General features: G+C 36.2%; 1 protein-coding gene across 10 annotated transcripts in view; it reads left to right on the top strand.

The window, feature by feature from the left end:
- The window catches only part of trol (terribly reduced optic lobes), a 918,151-nt gene that overhangs the window by 781,293 nt on the left and 116,222 nt on the right, over window positions 1-20,636 (top strand). For all 10 annotated transcript variants that reach the window (XM_067149795.2, XM_067149796.2, XM_067149794.2 and 7 more), the window contains 3 exons: window positions 2,799-2,927; window positions 5,804-5,998; window positions 19,322-19,485. In XM_067149795.2, coding sequence (XP_067005896.2) covers window positions 2,799-2,927; window positions 5,804-5,998; window positions 19,322-19,485 — 488 coding nt within the window. The remainder of the gene's footprint in view (window positions 1-2,798; window positions 2,928-5,803; window positions 5,999-19,321; window positions 19,486-20,636) is intronic.

The following is a 20,636-nucleotide window of genomic DNA, read 5'->3' as shown; positions in this document are numbered from 1 at the left end:
TGCCTACTAAGCAATGAAGAATTTCTAGAAAATGATTTTAAAATACAGTAGAACCTCGATAATTCAAAATTGGTTAATTCAAAATGCCGCCTAATTCGAAGAATCTCTCGTTCCCGAAAACGTGAGGTACGGTTTTGAATGTTATTTAAATTGTTTAATTCAAAATGCAGATAATTCGTAATTTGAAGAACAACATCAGTTCCAGTATTGATGTTCAGACTTTTCATTCAAAATTGTCCTTCATTTTGTTAAAAATAATATTTTACGGCGTAATTTGAATAAAAAAATTTCCACGTTACAATAGAACACGTCTTCTGGAACGTGCAGGGGTATCTTTCCGCACTTTCACTTTGATTTTGGTGTGTCTACAGCGTGCTTCAGAGTTGCCAAGTTCTAGTGAAATCATAGTTCTTTCGTATTTTTGTAGTTACTCATTTTACTTTAAGTTTTATTGTGCAGTTATAAACTTGAAGTTGTTATATCTTATTAATACTGTGTTTTAGTTTATTGTTATGGTATTTTAGTTTAGGACATGTGTGTTCCTTTTTTGTGTTGCGAGATGACTAAGTGTCAGTATTCTTCCAAGACACTCAGCAAGAATGTGAAAATTATAAGGGAAGCCGACAAAGGACAAAAAATGAAAACTGAAATAGCTAAAGACTTTGAAATTCCTGTGTCCATGCTTTCAACATTTTTAAAAAATCATGACAGTATAGAAGCTCAAGAAATGCAGGGTGTAAATTCTGCAAAGCGAATGCGCATTCTGATTTGGAAGTACAATTGATCGAGTGGTTTCGGCATGTTCGGGCGAACAATATCCCTGTTGATGGCAAGATTATTAAGGGGAAGGCGATTAAACTGGCGCTAAACATGGGGCTTGAGTGTCAGTGTTGAAACGGGTGGCTTCAGCATTTTAAGGAACAGCACAATATCACGTGGCAGGCAGTGTGCGGAGAAGCAAAATCAGTGAATACTAGCGAAGCAGACAGTTGGCGAGAAAGCGTGGCTCACATAATCAGTTCGTATGCACCGAAAAATTCTTCAGTGCCTATTAGACTGCATTGTTTTTTAATGCCGAGCTCAAACTGACTTATGGTTTTAAAGGAGAGAAGTGCCATGGCAGGAGATCTTACAAGGATAGGGTCACAGTCCTTCTGTGTTGCAATGCAGACGGAAGCAAGAGACTTCCTCCCCTCGTCGTAGACAAGTTCGAGAAACCACGATGTTCTAAGGGCATCGGGCACTTTCCATGTAAATACAAGTTGTCTAAAAATTCCTGAATGACAGGCAAAATTTTTGAGGAGTGGCTGGTATGCCTTGAGCGCAAAATGGCATGCCAGGACAGAAACATACTTCTGTTGTTGGATCAGTGTGCTGCACACAAACATAATTTAATTTTAAAACATATGCGTCTTTTTTTTTTCTGCCGGCCAACACTACAAGCTACTTGCAGCCCCTAGATCGAGGTATAATATCATCTGTGATACGTGCCTACAGAAAGCGACTAGTGCGTTACTTTCTCCGTGAAGTTGCTAGAAATATTCCGTTGGGAGAAATACGCAAGTGGAATGCAATTGATGCAATGCAGAGTGTGACAGTTGCCTGGGACGCTATTACTTCGACAATCAAGAACTGCTTCGTCAAGTGTGGTTTTGGTTTGTTAAATGAAGCAGAAGAAGGAGAAGAAAAAGACGACGACAATGAAGATGAGAGGAGTTATGGCAAAAGTCCAATGTCGGTATGGTTTTCTCCAAATACATCGCCATAGACCATGCGGAGACTACTTCAGAAGAGCGGGATCCCGCCATGATGATCAGTTGTGATCACATGACGCCAGAGGGAGATGCAACTATTGCTGATGTTGAACACGACGAAGATACAGTGCAGGTGGCAACTATTCCGTCGAAAAATGATGTACTTGCCGCTCTAGCTGTGTTGGATTCTGTGATAAGTGCAATTGATGCTGATGACGCTACAGTTAAGGCTATGGCCCATATGGAGCAGTTCGTAGCTAGCGTTTATATAAAAAAAGATGAAGCAACCTTTTATACATTCTTTCTTTAAAAGGCAATAAGCCTAATGTGTGACCAAAAAAAAAAAAATCTACTGGACCATTAAACATTTGCGAACTTTTCAGGTACTGTACAAAGTTGTTTATTATTCTTGATACTTGTGTTAAATACAGTATATGTCTGGGTTTTTTAAGTTTTTTTGTTGGTGTCATGGTGTTTCCAATTTGGACAGTCTTGGTGGCCCCCCTGTGCAAGTGCTTTATACTGCACATAAATCAACTAGGTTATAACCTATTTACTTAAATTGCATCATGCATATGCAGTAGATTACCATACTCCTTGTCTTTGAATCATGTTTTATTTTTCCTGGGTGTGAGGTTATGTTTGACAGTGTATGGCGTTATCCAAGAGCATTATTTCAATACATGCACCTTGTTGGATACATTTCGGATTTTTTTTTTCCCCCACGGTATTTGAAAGGTTTAACTGTAAATCAAGATGATTCCATGCTACAAAGGATCTTGGAATATTTTGTGATGCAGCAGGGATTGCCATATCTGAATTTTGAGTTAGCGGCAGTTAATTCAAAATCACGTAATTCGAAGTCCGATTTTAGCGTCCCAATGTCTTTGAATTAACGAGGTTTTACTGTACGCTTTTTCTGTCAGTCTGGATACCAGTTACTCTTGAAGAATATTGGATATCTTAGACATATATTGGCCTGTTCTCACAGTAGCACTATAATACATTAGTCACACTAACATTTCATGATAATCCATTTTACAGAGTATCCCCCAAGACCAACATATGAACCACCAAGTCCAACCAGACCTGGCGATACAGGTGTCTATCTTCCAAATGATTTCTTTGAAGTACCTGTTGGAGGAACAGCAGAGATGAGATGTACTGTAACAGGTGAGAATAAAAACACTTGATATCTTGCCTTGAGTTTGTTTTAGTGTACAATATAGTATTAATAAAAATCTCAAATTGTTGCCTGTATTTTTTCCTTTGACAATGAAGTGACAATGAATCACTTGATATTAATTAAAGTGTAATATAATACAGACATAATAATGAAACAAGATGTGATTTTTCTTTATTTTATTTGTTTTTACTCATACCAATTGGATCACCAACATATTAATTCTTACAAAATGATATAGTATAATTAATTTTTACAAGTTTGTTTATTCCCCTTTGCCTGTAACTTCTACTGCACTAGTCATCTTCAAACATAAATCATCAAGTTAAACTCATTGTCTAATTAAAATTGTTCATCATGGGAAAATTTGATAAATAATTACCTTCAGAATTTGTTGAAATTAATTACACTAGAAAATTAGTCATGTCCTTATACAGTACCCCCCATCCCGCAATACTTCTCTCTCATTATAAGCGTATTATTAGGTCTTGGATTTATATGAACTAAAAACACTTAAAATATGCCTGCATTTATGCCCAGAAAAGTGCCAAAATATGACCTAAAACCCTGAAAATATGACCTAAAAATAAAACATTAAAGGAACAGTTAGTTATACAGTAGAACCCCTATTTAACGTTTTTACAGGGACCTGATTTTTTAACCTTAAATGAGGGTTTACCTTCAATCAAGGTTTCCGTAAAAAGCACACCTTTTCCAGAGCTCTTTGCCTGTATTTACATAAATTGTACCATCATACATTATTTACATAGTGACAGCAATAAAACAAGGAGATATCTACTATATACACTGTACTATACTGTAGTTACGGTTTGTACCTCATTTTGACAGATTTTTGTAGTTGAATGCAAAACCGCTTCAGTTTAAGGTTCTTATAACGTTATACACGATTTTCCATAACAGTCGGGAAAGATAACCAAACTCACACAAAAATGTATTAAAATCGGTATGAAACAGCAATCAATTTGTTTAAACATTTTTGCGGATGTTTCCCAAGCAGCGGCTTAATCATTAGCACATATTTTCTAATTCCAATAGTCTGAATACGCATATTCATTTTCATTCTTAAAAATTGTAATAGCATCATTCCAAAGGCTTGTGGCAAACATTTCCATTTTCTTACATCAAACAGCATTACCTAACCTAGGTTTACCACACATGTATTATGAAAACATATTTCAAACTCCCTGTAGAATAATGATAACATTTTCACTATAAATTTACATGGGAACAGCCTTTCTGAAATTTAACAAGATCTGAAAGTACATAACGTAATCTCTGAAATTAGTTATGCACATCGCTGTATCTTGAGAAAGAGAAGTATCACGTTCTTATTTTATTTCAGTACATAGTATTAAAATTAAGCAATCGTTTATTTCAGCCTTTATTTCTAAGGAGGTAACAACTGCTGTCATTGCATTTATTGCAAAAACATGTTAGCCCAATGTTTGTTTAACCAGTCAGAGCTGTGAGTTATGTGCAGTCTCGCTCAAGATCGTCTTGCTCACGCATAGCGAGGAATCAATACGGAAGATGATCGAGCACATTCAAAATAATTGATGGAGTAGAGGGTATCAATATTGATAGTGGATAAAAACTAACACGCCCGAATTTGCCTGTAATAGTGGATGAATCAGTAAGTTTCCCACTGTAACCAAACAAACAGAAATAAATATTAGAGAATTTTAACATTTCCTTAATGCTAAATGTGGGTTTTTCCCTATTGTGAATAATGTTAAATCAAATATAAAATTGCATTGCTCTTATGGAATAATTTTCGAGACTGGAAATTTCTTACGCTAAATCGAGGTCACGCAAAATCGGGGTTATACTGAAGATGAAGTAATTTTCACACCTCCCTTAGCCTTCATTTTCAGTAGTTATTCTAGGTAATGACATGCAATTTCAGATGCTTATACTCGAAGGATCTTCAGTTGTCAGCAAGTAGTGCCTTGTACGTGGAGAAAATTCTTTCTACATCACACGACATAACGGGGCCATACTTGAAAAAAGTGAAATCATTAGTGGAAAGTTCCAGTTCATTTTTGTTGAATTTTGCTTCTTTTCCACAAAGAATGTCGGCAACTTTACACAATGTTGTATATCCAGGATTTTGTTCTAGCACACTGTAATTTTTCCCCGATCTTGTAAGCTACTCCACCCAAAGCTTTCGATAACTCACTCTCAGTTTCTTTCACAGTGCATAGTGCATCACACAATTGCATGCCCACGGTTTCAAGGTGAGGGATGGATTTTGATATCACAAAGAAATTTGAAAATATGTAGGCTAAGTTTTTTGACATGGTGGATGAAAACAACTCTTGTACATTTTTTATTGCAGATAAATCACTTCTGTCAAAGTAATTGAAGATCTTCTTAGCATTAGCAATGAATTTATTCACCTCGGGGTAGTTCTCTCAGATCTCTTCAACCACTCTATGTAGGGCATGCACAAGACACGTTACATGCACCATTTTTGTGATACTTGTAATTAATCAAGTATGTAACTGGAATGAATGAGATTGTTGTAATTTGTATCAGTAACTCTTTTTAATTCAGTGTTGATATGTTTACTTGAATGGATAGGTTTTAATATTATTTTTAGTACCAATAGTGATGCAAATGTTTTGCCTTAGAGTTGCCCAAAAACTCTAATACCTGCTGTCAGGCTTAAGACATCACTTATTTTGATAATAGAGAATGTGATTACTGTTTTTTGACATCAGTGATATAAATGCTGCAATATCATTGATGGGCATTGTAAATCACAGGGTGATCTAATCTCGGAATTCCTTCCTAATATCCATGCTTACGATTTTTATTAATTGTTATTTCCTTTTAAACGCAGGATCTCCAGAAGCTGAAGAATTATTCCTTCGCTGGGCAAGAACTGATGGAGGCTCCATGCCTTCTAATTCATACCAGAATAAGGGCCTTCTCTACATTAACGACGTGCAGAAGTCAGATGAGGGTGAATATACATGCCTGGGTTACAAAGGCAACACTTTACAGTTCCGAGCTAATGCAAGATTAAGAGTCACTGGTGAGTCATTTTTTTGTTCTAGTTTAGTGTTATCTTTTAACTTACTGAGATAAGCTGCAAATTCAATCACAAATTTATTGTTGTATGAGTCAAAATGATAAGATCTAGAGCATTTGAGGTTTAAAAAAAAACTAGTCCTTTCAGCTATGGATAAACCTAAGTTTAGTGATTCCTAAGGGATCAATAAACAAACATCCTGACCTGGAGAGTACTTCAGTAGAACAGTTTTTTAAAGGGCTCATTATCTGATAGTATGTACTGCAAGTTAATGACTAGGAGTCGGAAATATATTGAATAAAGGTAAAGTGACATGAAGAACTGAGTTTTTCAAGGTTTGTTTATGTTGGAACAAGTATGTAATGGAAAGGGAACAATAAAGTGTTCAGATATTCATCAAGGACAGAATGCTATGTAGGATAGTCAGAACAAAAGAAAAAAAGAATTATGCAAAAAGAAGACAAGCACGAAATATGTGAATGGTGAAGGATTCCACATTCTCACACTACATTGAAATCTCGATACACTGATATGAACAGACAAGAGGAAAATATGTTCTAGAGGGAATTACCGTTATATGTACAATTGAACTACATTAATTACCTCACAGTTCATAAAATGTAATTCTGACAAAAGCAAGATTTGAGAGAACAAAACTCAAACTACATGAAAATTAAAACTAGAATAGCTTACCTCATGTTCAGTTGATTTTAGGTATTTTCATAGCACTTGACTTCCACCTCCCTGCTTACTATAAAAAAATTAAGGTAAAGTGCTGGTTTCGACCTAACATCTACTATGGATGTTAAATGCAAGGCTTCACATATTTCTTACTGGCATTGTAAAAGATTACAACAATATTGTTAGCACTTTATCTTACCCTTCACCTCCACTGTATGTAGACTGTTATTTACTAACTTGTTATTGTTCTGCTTGATCAAAATTGGTTTTTCATATTAACAAAAAACTACAGTGTTCAGAGTATTATATTTGTTTTTAGCACTATTCACACTACTGCAAACACCAGAAAGGACCATTGTTTCATATTCTTTAGAGACAAGGAAACACACACAGATCTTATTGCATTGATTTTCACCAAATGATTCTCCAGAACACAACCAAAACTCAAAAGGAAATTTGTGACTGTTTTACAAGACATAGCTCCTGCCAGAGATACCGATATTTTATTCAGTTTTCTGCGCTTCAAATGACAGCGACATGTTTTTTTGAATTACATTTAATGTATTGACCAAGGTGGACTAATTACATATTTTCTTTATTTTTTCCTGACTCTTTCATGGTTCCTATTATGATAGTACCAGGAAGAAAGTAGTCAGTGGGGTCTGAAAGACCAATTGTAATAGAGAGATTTATCATTATCAAGAATATAGTCAAACCAAGATGAATTTTACTGTGAATCAATGGGATAATGCCGGGAACAGGATATTTTATTGTCATAGAGGCAATTATTGTTGTATTGTAATTGTTGTACAGAGATTTCACAGTATGTACTTATCTCAGAAATGTACTGTCTTTTCACCCATCCAAGCTCTTCATCACTAAAGCAGGCATCCACATATCTTGAAGGAACCACTCTGGATCTTCAGTCTTAATGTAGAAAGTATCGCTTTTATCCTTTATCATGTATTCTTCTTCCTAGCTTCCTATATACATAATTATTGATTAACTGCTGATCACATTCACTATTAATACTGATTTTAGGTATTGTCATAGCACTTGACTTCCACCTCCCTGCTTACTATAAATAAGGTAAAGTGCTGGTTTGGACCTAACATCTACTATGGATGTAAAATGTAAGGCTTCACATATTTTTTACAGCCATTGGAAAAGATTTTTATTTATTTATTTATTTAGTCTGATCTAGGACATCCTAGATTTGCCATAAGACACAGAATAATACACAATAACAATTTTGAGGGGAGATAAAAAGATTAATGTTTAAAAAAATGATAGGTTACAAGTAACCATGTTAAATGGCATGAACTCCATATAAATGGTGACGAAGAATCGAAACGGAGTATTTGATGAGTGAGACGACTATCACATCTTGTAGGCTTCTCGCTAGTTTATATTTTTGTTGCCATGTGACGAAAGATTTGGGAATTGTTCCCCTCGCACCAAAGAAAAGTCCAGTCACCGTAATTTTTTTTAAGGGTATACGACTCAAGAAAAAAAGGGATGGTTGGATTATAGATATCCTTTTTCTCATTGTCTACGTCAGTCGGCTGAGAGGCTGAAGATTCAAAGCATACAGTAGGATCAATAATTTCTGCTTCGTTCCTCCGTCTGTCAATCGCTATAATATCAATCCTGCGAGTGTTGCCTCCTTCGGCGATGCAGTGGACTTCTTCGTACACTTCTAGATTTTTGAGACGAAGAGCATTAGCAATCAGGTTTCTGATGATGTTATGGCGTTTGATCCTAAGCAGTTCTCCTTGAGGGCAACTCCCCAGCACATGTGGTAAGGTTTCATACTCACTGCAGTGTCTGCAGTGGCCTGTGCTGGTAGAACGTCCCGGCAGAGTACGTACTGGTGCAACCTTCGCGGTCATCTTCAACATCTCCCTCCATTCCGAACAAGTTAAACCATCTCTTCTGGTAACCCAAGAATTAGCAGCAGGAACTTGAGCAAATAACTCAACACCTCTTCCTTTTTGTGGATATGCACACCAAGCTTCAAATTCGCGTGTTCTAAGTATATCGCGCAGTTGTCTAACAGATTTCGTTGATGTCTCTTCATTGAGTTGAAGTTCAGATAGGCAGCGAGTTTTTATTGCTGTGAAATTTCAAACAGCATTTACGTGTGAATCATTCACAGCTTCTAGCTTAAGATTGATGTTCAGCTGTTGAAGGTACGCTTCCCAAGTAGCACGCATTAGTGCTAACCCTTTATATTTGTGGCTCGAATAGATCATACTTGTCGGTGTGTCACTCGGAAGTTGTAGAATTTCTTCAAGTGTGCTTCTGATCATGTTGTCGGCTTTTAACAGACTTGATTTGGGAATTTTCTCAACCGAAACAGTCTGGAAGGGGTATATCAGTGTAGGGCCAATAAACTGATTTATTACAGTCAATTTTTGATGCGGTTGGATTAAGTTAGTCCTGGTAATCTGATCTAAGTTAGCTTTCAATTTTTCAAGTACCTGATGTTCATTGAAGACTAAAGTCTGTCTGAAAGTTGCCCCTAAATATTTTATTTCTTCACTATCATTTATACTTCTAATGTTTCCAGAGACCGTCATGATATCATCAGAATGAAGTTTACCATTTTCTATAATAATGGCATTTGATTTGTCTGCACTTATATGCAAACCTATTTCTTGAAGCAGATTTATGACAGAAGTGACTAGGATTGAAGCTGCTGCTTGGTCTTTAGCTATGATCACCAGATCGTCGGCAAAGCATAGGGATGTTAAAGGTGCAGTGTTAGGACTCAATTGAAAACCATACATTTTTGATACTTTGATGTCCGTGAGTTCATCAAGGATGTGGTTTATACCCCAGTTAAATAAGAAAGGTGAAATGGGATCTCCTTGCATCACTCCACATTTGATGTTTATCTTATCTGTATGACCACGAGCAGTTTGAACTTGTGTTGTGTTTTCTGTGAGAAGGTTGACTAGTAACTTCTTAATGGATCTGGATAGTATACAGTTCTCTATTGTCACCTTTAAGTGATTGTGTCCAATACTATTGAACGCTTTGCTGATGTCGAGGAATACTACGCAGCCTGAAATCTTTTTCATTACAGCTGTTCGTAAAACGCCATCAACAATATTCACGTTAATGAAAGAGCCAGGGGTCATGACAAAACCTCTTTGGAACTGGTTCAAAGGGATGTATTCCCTTACAATTTTATCAACGATCTTAATATGCGCCGAATAATGGAGCAAATACTAATCGGTCTCCATTTGGACAGATCATTCTCTTCACCGCCTTTATGTATAAGAACAGTTCTCGCTGCCTTAAGAACCTCAGGAATGAACCCACTTTCAAATATTCTTCTGATGATATGGGCTAAAATATTAGCAGCAAGTGGATCATAAACAGATTTCAATAAAACCTTATCCGGACCTGGGCTAGTGTCAATTGCTATGCTCTTGATAACAGAGAAAACTAACTCTTGAGATATTGAAATTGTATCATCTATGGTTTCATTCGTATAATCAATATAGGAGTCTCTCATGCAATTATTAGGAGTTTCAAATCTGTTCCTAAAATATCCTTCAACAACATCTTTCTCTAGTTTCAAATTATTAGTTCTTTTGCCACTTAAAATTTTTCTAATTGCTTTCCTCCTTTGGTAAAAATATTCATATTGAGTCAGTTCATACTCGAATTTAGCCTTCCAACGTTCACGATCATTCTTAGAGGATCTCTGTGGGTTACTGGAGGTTTTATACTGTCGGTTGTTATTTTTGTAAGTGCCATGTTTACGAGCTTCAATATATCTAGTAACTGGACTCTTTGGACCTGGCAGTAGGTCTGTAGCTGTGGCAAGGAAGTTTACAAAATTGGTGACTTGTTCATTGAATTCAGCATCACTCAATTCATGCTGAAAAATATCTAGCCATTTACTCAGTTCGTCGTGGTAAGGTTTATTTTTTTGCTCTCTTTGATCAAAGGTTATTTCCAACTTCGTTGACTGACCATTTTTACTAGAAATAGGAATAGGATCTGAAGGTGGAATTTTAGACTGGCTAGGTGTAGTCATAGATAGATTCAACAAGCAGGCTCTGTATTGCTCTGGGTGTGATTTACTTATATGTATCTTAAGGCCTTTATACATTTGCCTGCAAAATTGACATTGTGTTTTGTTATCAGTGGTACTCTTATTGGTGTCATTTGCAGCCATAGTACAGGATGTATAACCTCGATAATATAGTTACAGAATATATTTGTCAATGATGATAATTTATTAGGCCCATAGACATCATTACTATGAAACTGTAGAATATATCAGAAAGTAGGGATGTGTAAATTATTTCGTCTTGTAAACGCAAACCATGAATTGAACGTATTATAGTGGGATAAAAGAGAGTTAAAGATGGAAAGAAGAGAGAAACAAAAATATTGAGAACATAGCCTAATTCAGACGTTGAATGATTAATGGACACAGAACGCTTATATGATAACAAGCGGCTACCTTTAGTAATATGTGGGAATTACCGCCTAGATGTCATTGGTTTATCTTTAGCTTCTCTGTATACACTTAAAGCTACTGGACATATAAATCAACGCCGAACATTATAAATCAAAATGGCTGTTGTCTTGGCAAAAAATCAGCACACTTATTTCGTGAAAAGTTTCTATAATGGGAGCACAGGTATGTTAGATAAAAATCAACTGGGGCACTATACACCTCAATATGCCACAAAGTACACGAATCAGCCTATAAATAAACATAATTCAGCGTGTTAAACCACTAATGCCACCCACTTGGATTCGGAAGGTTTCCATCATGGCCTTCTTACCCTCCACCTCCACTGTATGGAGGAAATTCTGCTAGTATTTATTTGGACAACTGTTTGAGTAAACTAGAAGCTGCCAGGAAAGGTGAAGAGTTCTTAAATGCCTAATTCAATTGAGAATTGAGGATCAGCTTTTGCCTTGCGTTATGAGTCGCCCGAGATAAACTTGTTGGCTAGTCACTCACAAAATTATTTATATGACAATCATTATAATGATCAAGTCCAAGACTGATTATTTCCTTCAACTGTACATTCATTTGTTTCACTTATTATTCATTGATCAACATTTCAAGATGTTGCCGCTTTGAAATTAAATATATGATAAACTTTGGGCAGCTAATTTCCTTCTAAATATATTCTGGTAAGACCCCAATTAGAGTATGGTTCCAGTGTATGTGACCCCCACCAGGACTACTTGATATGAGAACTGGAAAGGATTCAGAGAAAAGCAACGTGATTTGTTCTGGTGATTTCTGACAAAGGTCTAGTGTTACGAATCTGTTGCAAACTTTGGACTGGGAAGACTTGAGAGTAAGGAGGCAAGATGCTCGACTAAGTGGTATGTAGCAACAATTATAATCAGAAATTATTTATTGTCCACCTATTCAATACTATCCACCTTTAGGTGGTTACAGTTTCATACAATTATATCTCTCTATGGGACATGTTTCGCTCACTTAATGAGCATCCTCAGCCTTAACTTAATCTTAAAATGATGACCTTGAACAATAGTGAGCATATTAAAAAATCAATTGTCAGTATTAAAATTACATCATGGTCTCTAAAACTAATTTACATTACATCTCAAAGACAACATTAAACACTTCTTAAAAACATGATATGAGTGATTAAAATTATCACATTTTCAATACAAAGCCTTGTGTCTGAAACTAATAATAGATCTTCATCTTATAGACAGTAGCAAGCTTTTTTATAATCTCAAACAGCTCCAAGGTAAACTCCAATATTATGGAAATGAAACTGAATACAAAACTTGTATGATGTAGTGTATCTGAGATATGTGTATTAAAACAGAGTGTACTCATGATGAATTGTGAATATACTAGAATTCATACTGCCTTAAGACACAACAAGCAGAACGCAAAATATTTGCAGAAGCCAAAAGTAGGACCCAGTTGAAGTTGCTGTCAAATTTATTTTCACGGCGTTCTGCCGTGTTGAAAGATGTCTAAGTACAACAGGCATGATTTCCAAGCAGCCACCAGTTCCCAATAGGCCCGTTACATTGGGTGAAACAGAAGAGGCCATTCTGGAGGCAGCTCATAATAATCCACACATCAGTACACGGGCGATTGCACAGCAGGTGAACACCAGCCAGCTGTCCATCTGGCGAATACTGCGTGAACATAAAATTCACCCATACCATCTAGAGCTACACCAAGAGTTCCATGAGTGGCATTTCAAAGCTTGAATAGAGTTCTGTCAGTGGCTGTTAGGTAGGCTGGACTGTGATGCAGCATTTTTATTGCACATCTTGTTCTCGGACGAATCGCGCTTCCACAACAAAGGGAACGTCATACACCACGCATACATTATTGGAATCCGGACAATCCTCACTGGGTGCAACAGGCACCCCATCAAGTACAATTGGGAGTGAATGTGTGATCGCCTGATTGGACTTAATTTCTTTGAGGGCCATTGGACGGGCCTGCGCCACCTGCACTTTCTGTGTCAGGAACTCCCACTCCTGCTGGAGAATGTGCCCTTGCACAATCATTTGAAATTGTGGTTGCAACAGGATGGAGCTCTGCCACATTTGACTTTACCCGTTCATAACCATTTGAATAAGGTACTGCCAGGGCAATGGATAGGAAGAGGGGGGCCCTGTTTCTTGGCCTACCAGATTACCGGATTTAACGCCGTTAGACTTCTTCTTGTGGGTGCATATGAAGAACTTGGTTTACACTCAAGCGCCGGAAAACCCAGACAAGCTCTGGCAACTCATCATGGATGCCTGTCAAACAATTACACCTGGAAGCTTCATTGCGCAAGATGATCTATTGGACACCGGGCCCGAATGTGCATAAACCTAAACGGTCATCACATCGAGCATTTGCTGCGATAAAACATTGTTAGGACAGTTGTGCTCCTGTTATTTACGGTCTGTATGTAGCCGGCCAGAGTCTTGAGAAGGTCCGGGATCCAACTGATGAGCCCATGCCACACTGGAGCGAAACACTGGTTATTTTTGTTGACGATTGAATTTCCTGAAATTTATTTATTTTCATTGGTATGCAGTAGAACTGACATCGTGGTAGTCATTGAAATATAGCCTTGAGCAGTGCTGGGTATTTTAGTATACAATAAAATGTCAACATTATGGAGGTACATCAAATATTTAATAAACATTTTAAAAATTGTCTAACAACTTCTCAAACAAAAATGACATTTTTTAATGATTTTACCATGCCAGGAATGTAAAATACATGAAGTTGTTCCATCCTTAGTAATGTTTTGTTTCAAGTAAGTGCAGATTTCTTCATAGAGAAGTTATTTAACTCTATGGTCTAGAAAAATGTTCAGTTTTATAGTCTACAGTATTTACAAAATGTTCTTTCCATAAGTTTATTTCCTGTAATACCATAATTTTTCCATTCTTCTTAGGTTGCTTTATAAAGTTGTGAAGTTCTAGTGCGTGATGTTCTCTACTGATTTTTCTTTTTTCTTTCTTTTTTTTAGCATTGGTTTACAACTTTGAGAAAAGAAATTGAATGATTAATTATTTCTCTTCTTTGCAGTGGTTGTAGTAATAAAATTTGGTTTCTATATAAATAATGGTGGTGGTGAGCTTTGATTTAAGAGAAAGATGAGGACAAAATAAAAATGAATGTGTGTGGGTTATGATATATTACCACATATTACAAACTATCCACTTCATTGCCGTATCGATAATGTAATCTAAGCAATTTAAGAAAATATTTCCACCTAATTGATACCTTTCTTTTATTTTGCCTTTGGCAATTTATAAAATCATTAAGAATAACAGGACATGTTTTGATCTCTCTGTGATCATCATCGGCTGCATACACAAAAGTTTAGATAAAACAGCATAAAGTCAACAAAGATTTAACTATGTGATTGCTTTATGCTGTTTTATCTAAGCTTTTGTGTATGCAGCTGATGATGATCGCAAAGCGATCAAAACTTGCCCTGTTATTCTTAATGATTTTATAAATTGCCAAAGGTAAAATAAAAGTATTGATTAGGTGGAAATATTTTCTTATATTGATTAGATATTACCACATACCATAACGTAGACTTTTTTATAGTGGCTAACATATTGGCAATTTTTTTTAAAACAACTAATGTTATTTTTACCAAGATGTAATTCATTTGCTGCTGCTTGACTTTAAACACAATAATTCATAATGGCAATCCAATCAATTCACTGTAGAGAATTTATACATCTGTACTCGGTTGTTATCATGTAAGTGGTGTTTATAAACCCAAAGAAAATTAATGATATCATACTTTAATTGACTCTGTTTTTATTGCTAACGGAAGACCACACCAGCAAGTGTACAGTAAAACCTCAAGGTAAAGCCATAAGCAAGTGTGTTAATAGGTGCTGCATGAAAATGTTCTATATTTTTTCTTACTAGATCTCTAGTTTCTTAAATGTTAACATTTTATAAAAGATCCAAAATTCAGCACCATCTTGTGTGTTAAACTTGGCAGAACAGCATTGTAGTTCTTATTCTGCTGTAGAAAGTTTTACATGAGTATCTAGAAAAGTGTACCTCATTGTGTAAACCCTGCACAGCTCATGCACCTTGCACATGTCAGATGTTTTTATTTGAAATTATTTAATTTTGAATAAAAATTAATTTAAATAATATATAGTACAGGCATCAAGGACCACTTGGGAAAGCAGTGATGCTATCAATCATATAGCTACAATAGTAAAAAAAAAAAAAAAAAAAACCAATATTTCAATACTAAATTTTTGTTGATGGCTGCATTTGTTCCATCATAATTTGACTAAAGTTGATTGATCAATCTCTGCACTTTTAATGAAGTAGGATAAATGACCTTTCTGTACATAGTGAATTATTGAAGACACTTTTATAATGATTTAACTATTTAATTGATGGTAGAATGAGTTCTTGGATCAAAGTAGTTTCAGAGGTTAGACAAGGCTGTAATCTTTCACCTTTGTTGTTAGTTTACATGGATCATCTGCTGAAATGTATAAAGTGGCAACGAGGGATTCAGTTGGGTGGTAATGTAGTAAGCAGTTTGGCCTATGCCGATGACTTCGTATTTATGTTCCGAGCTGTCAGCGGAGAGATGGCGTGGAATGACATTAGTAGACGAATAAGTTTGAGTGGCGTTTATAAAAGTAGGAAAGATCACAATATGAAGATAAAGTTGGAATTCAAGAGGACAAACTGGGGCAAATATTCATTTATAGGAAGGGGAGTTAGGGATTGGAATAACTTACCAAGGGAGACATTCAATAAATTTCCAGTTTCTTTGAAATCATTTAGGAAAAGGCTAGGAAAGCAACAGATAGGGAATCTGCCACCTGGGTGACTGCCCTAAATGCAGATCAGCATTCATTCATAGCAGATTGTGCTGAAAGCCTGCAGTCTAATATCTTGGAACTCGAAAATATATACAATAAGTATGATATGGAAATTAGCCTTTCCAAGAGTAAAGTGATGTCAGTAGGTTAGAGAATTGAATGTCAGGTTGGGAATGCAAAGCTGGAACAGGTAGATCACTTCAAATATTTAGGATGTCTATTCTCCCAGGATGGTAGTCTATTTAGTGAGATTGAATAAAGGTGCAACAAAGCCAATGCACTGAGCTCGCAGATGCAATCAACAGTATTCTGTAAGAAAGAAGTCGGCTCCTAAACGAAACTATCTTTACACCACTCTGTTTTCAGTTCAACTTTGCTTTACAGGAGTGAAAGCTGGGTGGACTCAGGATATCTTATTCGTAAGTTAGAAGTAATAGACATGAAAGTAGCGAGAATGAATTGTGGGTACAAACAGTCCTAACTTAGCCTTGATCTCCTCATTCCAAGTACCCTGAAAACAATGAGAGGAGGGTATTCACAGTGGCGAGATTAAGACTTAGGAATGAACTCGCTTCATGAAACTGTACGTATAAACCAGCTTCGGTGGTGGGGTCATATGAGGCAAATATAGGAGGGTAGGTTACCTACAAGAACAATGGACTCGATCATGGAGGGCAAGAGAAGTAGAGGGAGACCAAGATTATGATAGTTAGACTCAATTTTTAAACGAGGCAGTTTTTAGTAAATTCGGAGGTTTGCAGACTAAATGCTGAAAGGCATACCTGTATATAATAAAGATATGTGTTTGTACTGTATGTTAAATATTTAACATAAACGGCAACAAAATCAGCAATTTCTCATCAGTGTGGTAAGACTGAAATACTGTACAATAATTTTAATTTTAAAAGAGAGTGCCTAGGAATAAAACAATACATACCTCAACTCCTCATATATCTTTATTTAAAACAATATTGTATTTTCATAAATATAATTAGTAAACTCATAGGAGCTCAGTTTAAAACTTTACAGAATCTTCTTCTTACTTCATTCCCAAGTAAAAGCTTTGTTTGATTCTAATTGCTTATTGATAATGTAAACTCTATAATTATTCACATAAAACCAAATTCTCACAATACTGTTGACGTGCTATGAATGTAAATGTTGTCTTGTGCACCCAAGTTGTTTGTTTGTTTTTCTTCCAAGAGGACCCATCGAAATCTGTGGCTGTTGTGTTTAAATATATCACTGTGTATCAATTGCACAATTCTGCATCGCTTCCACTGGAAAGCACATTTGTCATAATTATCCTGAATAATTATCCTAAATGTCTGCATAATGTTTGCATGTGTATTTGTGTGTTCTTATGATTATTATGTATAAGATTACATACTTGTAGTAATGATTGCATGATGATAATGATGAGGAGGAAGAGGAGGTGGAGGAGGATTTTCATAGATCTTCTTCATATGAGTGATACCAGATTACAAACTACAGGATTTGCCTTCATAAATGCAGATAATTATAAAAGAACATAGCGAGTTCTAACCAGAGAACCTCAGCATGGAATATGCTATAGTGACAAGTCCACCAGGACTTAGAGACAGGTACTGTTGCTTATTGATAAAACTACTGTTGTTCACTCTTGAAATGGACTTTTGTTCTCAATAAACAAATAATTTCCAATTTAGCATTTATTTGTTATATACGTACATTATTCAGGGTGGTCAGAAACAATGTGAACTGGGTATATGAGCATAAGAGAATTGGCCATACTGATAAATAATTTGAAAAACGTAATTCGATATCTCGTGCCGTTATCATTTTATCAGCTGCAGAAGTTAGCCAATTAGATTGCTTCACGGGTGAATCCAGATGGACTTTGTGAGGCGATGTTGCTAAATCAAGTTGAGAACCGTCACCCTCTCAACTCATAAACATTTGCAATACATGAGAAAATCCTGTGAATTTCTTGTGTTATACTATTACACTCTGCAAACTGTATTGGAATGCATACTATGTATTCTGTAAAAAGTTAACTGTAGAGGATACGTTCTCTTAAACTGGCTAAGCTGAGAAGTTGTACACTGAAACCTGAATCCTGCTTGCTTTTCTTTCTTCTTTTTAAGACTGATGCAACATTTCACCAGATCAGCCACTACTAATTTTATGGGTTACATTAAAAATACACTCCAGTGCCAAAGATCATAGGATATGGCACCTGTTATCATGTAGGACTTTTTCTAGCTTAGCAAAATACTGGAACTCAATGTAACATGTTATGTACCAGTGGATGGGAAATGTCTAGAGAGATTGTATAGGTATAAGACTTCCATGAGACATTGAAAATTATCACAAAGCAGTTCAGCATAGCAGTCACTGGTCAAGTGCATGTTTAGAAGGTCTAGGAAACAAAGTATTTGTGGAGAAATACTTCACCTGTGCAGAACCAACACCAACATGCACAGTGGCTTGTTAACAACTCAGATACATGGCAAGATGGGGTCTGTGTCACATCTGCAGTCCACCATCACCCCTAAAACAATTATTATAATGACTCAATGAACTTTAACGTAGGTTGACAGTTTTCCAAAGTTCAATTAGCGACTTGTAGTATGTGCTCTGATGAAGAACTGTGTCTGATATCATGGTGATACCTAAGACACTTTGACGAAGCTTTTGTTCCTTCATCCTATGGAAGATAATGAACACACGAATGGTCTGCTGGAAATGCTGGGGATAACTGGTACAAGAAATCTCAAACACTTGAAGCATCATGAAGTTTGGTTTAGGTCTGGTAAATTCTACCGTATGATTATATTCTTTAGCTCTTCAGTACCTTAAAGATTAACTTGCTGAGAATCAAACTTATATGTAGGGTCATTTATACAGGATGTAACAATTAGGTACAGCCAAACTTTCAGGACACATTCCTCACATGTAGAAGAAGAAAATATGTTATATGGACATGCGCCTGGAAATGCTTTATTTCCATGTTAGAACTCATTTTCTATAACTTTACATAGCATATTAATCATGGGAAACAGACAGGAACAGAATTACCAGTATACCACATGAAACTCTTCCTTACATGAAATGTTCAAGATGCCCTCCATCAGTATCGATACATACATGCACCAACCTGCGGTCGCAGGGATACATCACCACATTCAGGACTCAGGTTTGGCCTATCTTTTTGTTACACTCTGTATGTGAGTAATAAACTGAGTGCTTTTATCTTGTTTATTCTGTTCCTCACTTATGAACGTTTTTTTTTTCCCCTTTTAGCACCACCCCGGATTCATCTCCATCCTAATCGCCAAATAGTGAGACCAGGGAGCGATGCTAACATCACATGTTCAGCTACAGGAGATCAGCCCATAAGTATTGATTGGACTGCTGTAAGCAGAAATTTACCCCGCTCCGTTATCATTCGAGATGGATTGTTGCAGGTATGTGTGCTTTTAAAAAACTTTTCCTCGGTTTCAGAATTTGAAATTAAATTTTTACTGCGTGTGGAGGAACAATAGCAATAAAGTGTGGCTAAGGTGCAGGAAGAAAGGTTTTTTAATCATGGTTCTTCATTTTATCATTGGTTTATTTACTTTATAAACTATACAAATAAATAATCAAATTCATACGTAATTAAAATGTTAATGATTTTGAAAGACTCTTAATGTGCAACATTCTCTAAAATTGATTTCTATGATTTCTATACACTTAGGGGTGGATACAGGGGGTGCTCACCAAAAAATGGTCACATGAAAAAACGAAAAATGTAAAATTTACAGAAATTAAACAAACTTAAGGGAGTATCAGTGTCTATGGTGATATAATACAGTAATATAGAAGTAACCACTGTGAATTGTAATGAATGTACAATTTAGGCCTACTTAGCAACAACACAGAAGAGCAACAGCATAATATGTATCCACAATAGTTTTGATTATTATGTCTTTGCTTATATATTTGTGATTCATTTCATGGCTGATGATGACATTTTATGTGTTGAAACCGGTCCCAAGTTGAATAAAAGTTATTAGTAATATCAATCAACACGTAATTAGTATTGAATAGGTGGAACCTAACAGATATCTCACCTCTGTAGCTGCCATGATGTCAACAACAGAACTTGTTGGTTTTTCAAACGCGATATATCATATGTAATTGATAAAAAGTCGATAGATATACGTATTAAACGAAAGATTAATGCTTTGTCTGTGAATATATCTTACTACGTTTGTGATAGTTCAAGAAATGTTCGCTAGATAGAAGCACAAATCAGAAGCTGTTACGCGCATGCAATGCATGTCTCCGTGACAGAGAGTGTTGGGGAGTCTGCGTGCACTGCACAGCACTCCACATTGAGTGCTTAAGTCCAAAAGTCCTGCTACAGGTCTGAACTCACCAGAGAGCATCGCACAGCTCGACTACATTTCGCAAGGGAACATCTTAGCTGGACAGTACAACAATGGGATCAAGTGTTATTTACCGATGAGTCGCGATTTGGCCTCCGATCACCTGACGGAAGAGAGAGAATCTGGAGAAGGCCAGGGGAAAGGTATTCCCCTTGCACATTCTCATTCAGGGCGCCTTTTCCTGG

Source organism: Anabrus simplex, chromosome 6 (assembly GCF_040414725.1).
Source record: "Anabrus simplex isolate iqAnaSimp1 chromosome 6, ASM4041472v1, whole genome shotgun sequence".
NCBI classification, from domain to species: Eukaryota; Metazoa; Arthropoda; class Insecta; order Orthoptera; family Tettigoniidae; genus Anabrus; species Anabrus simplex.
Note: the sequence above shows the minus strand (reverse complement) of the source record. Positions and strands in the feature narration are given on the sequence as shown.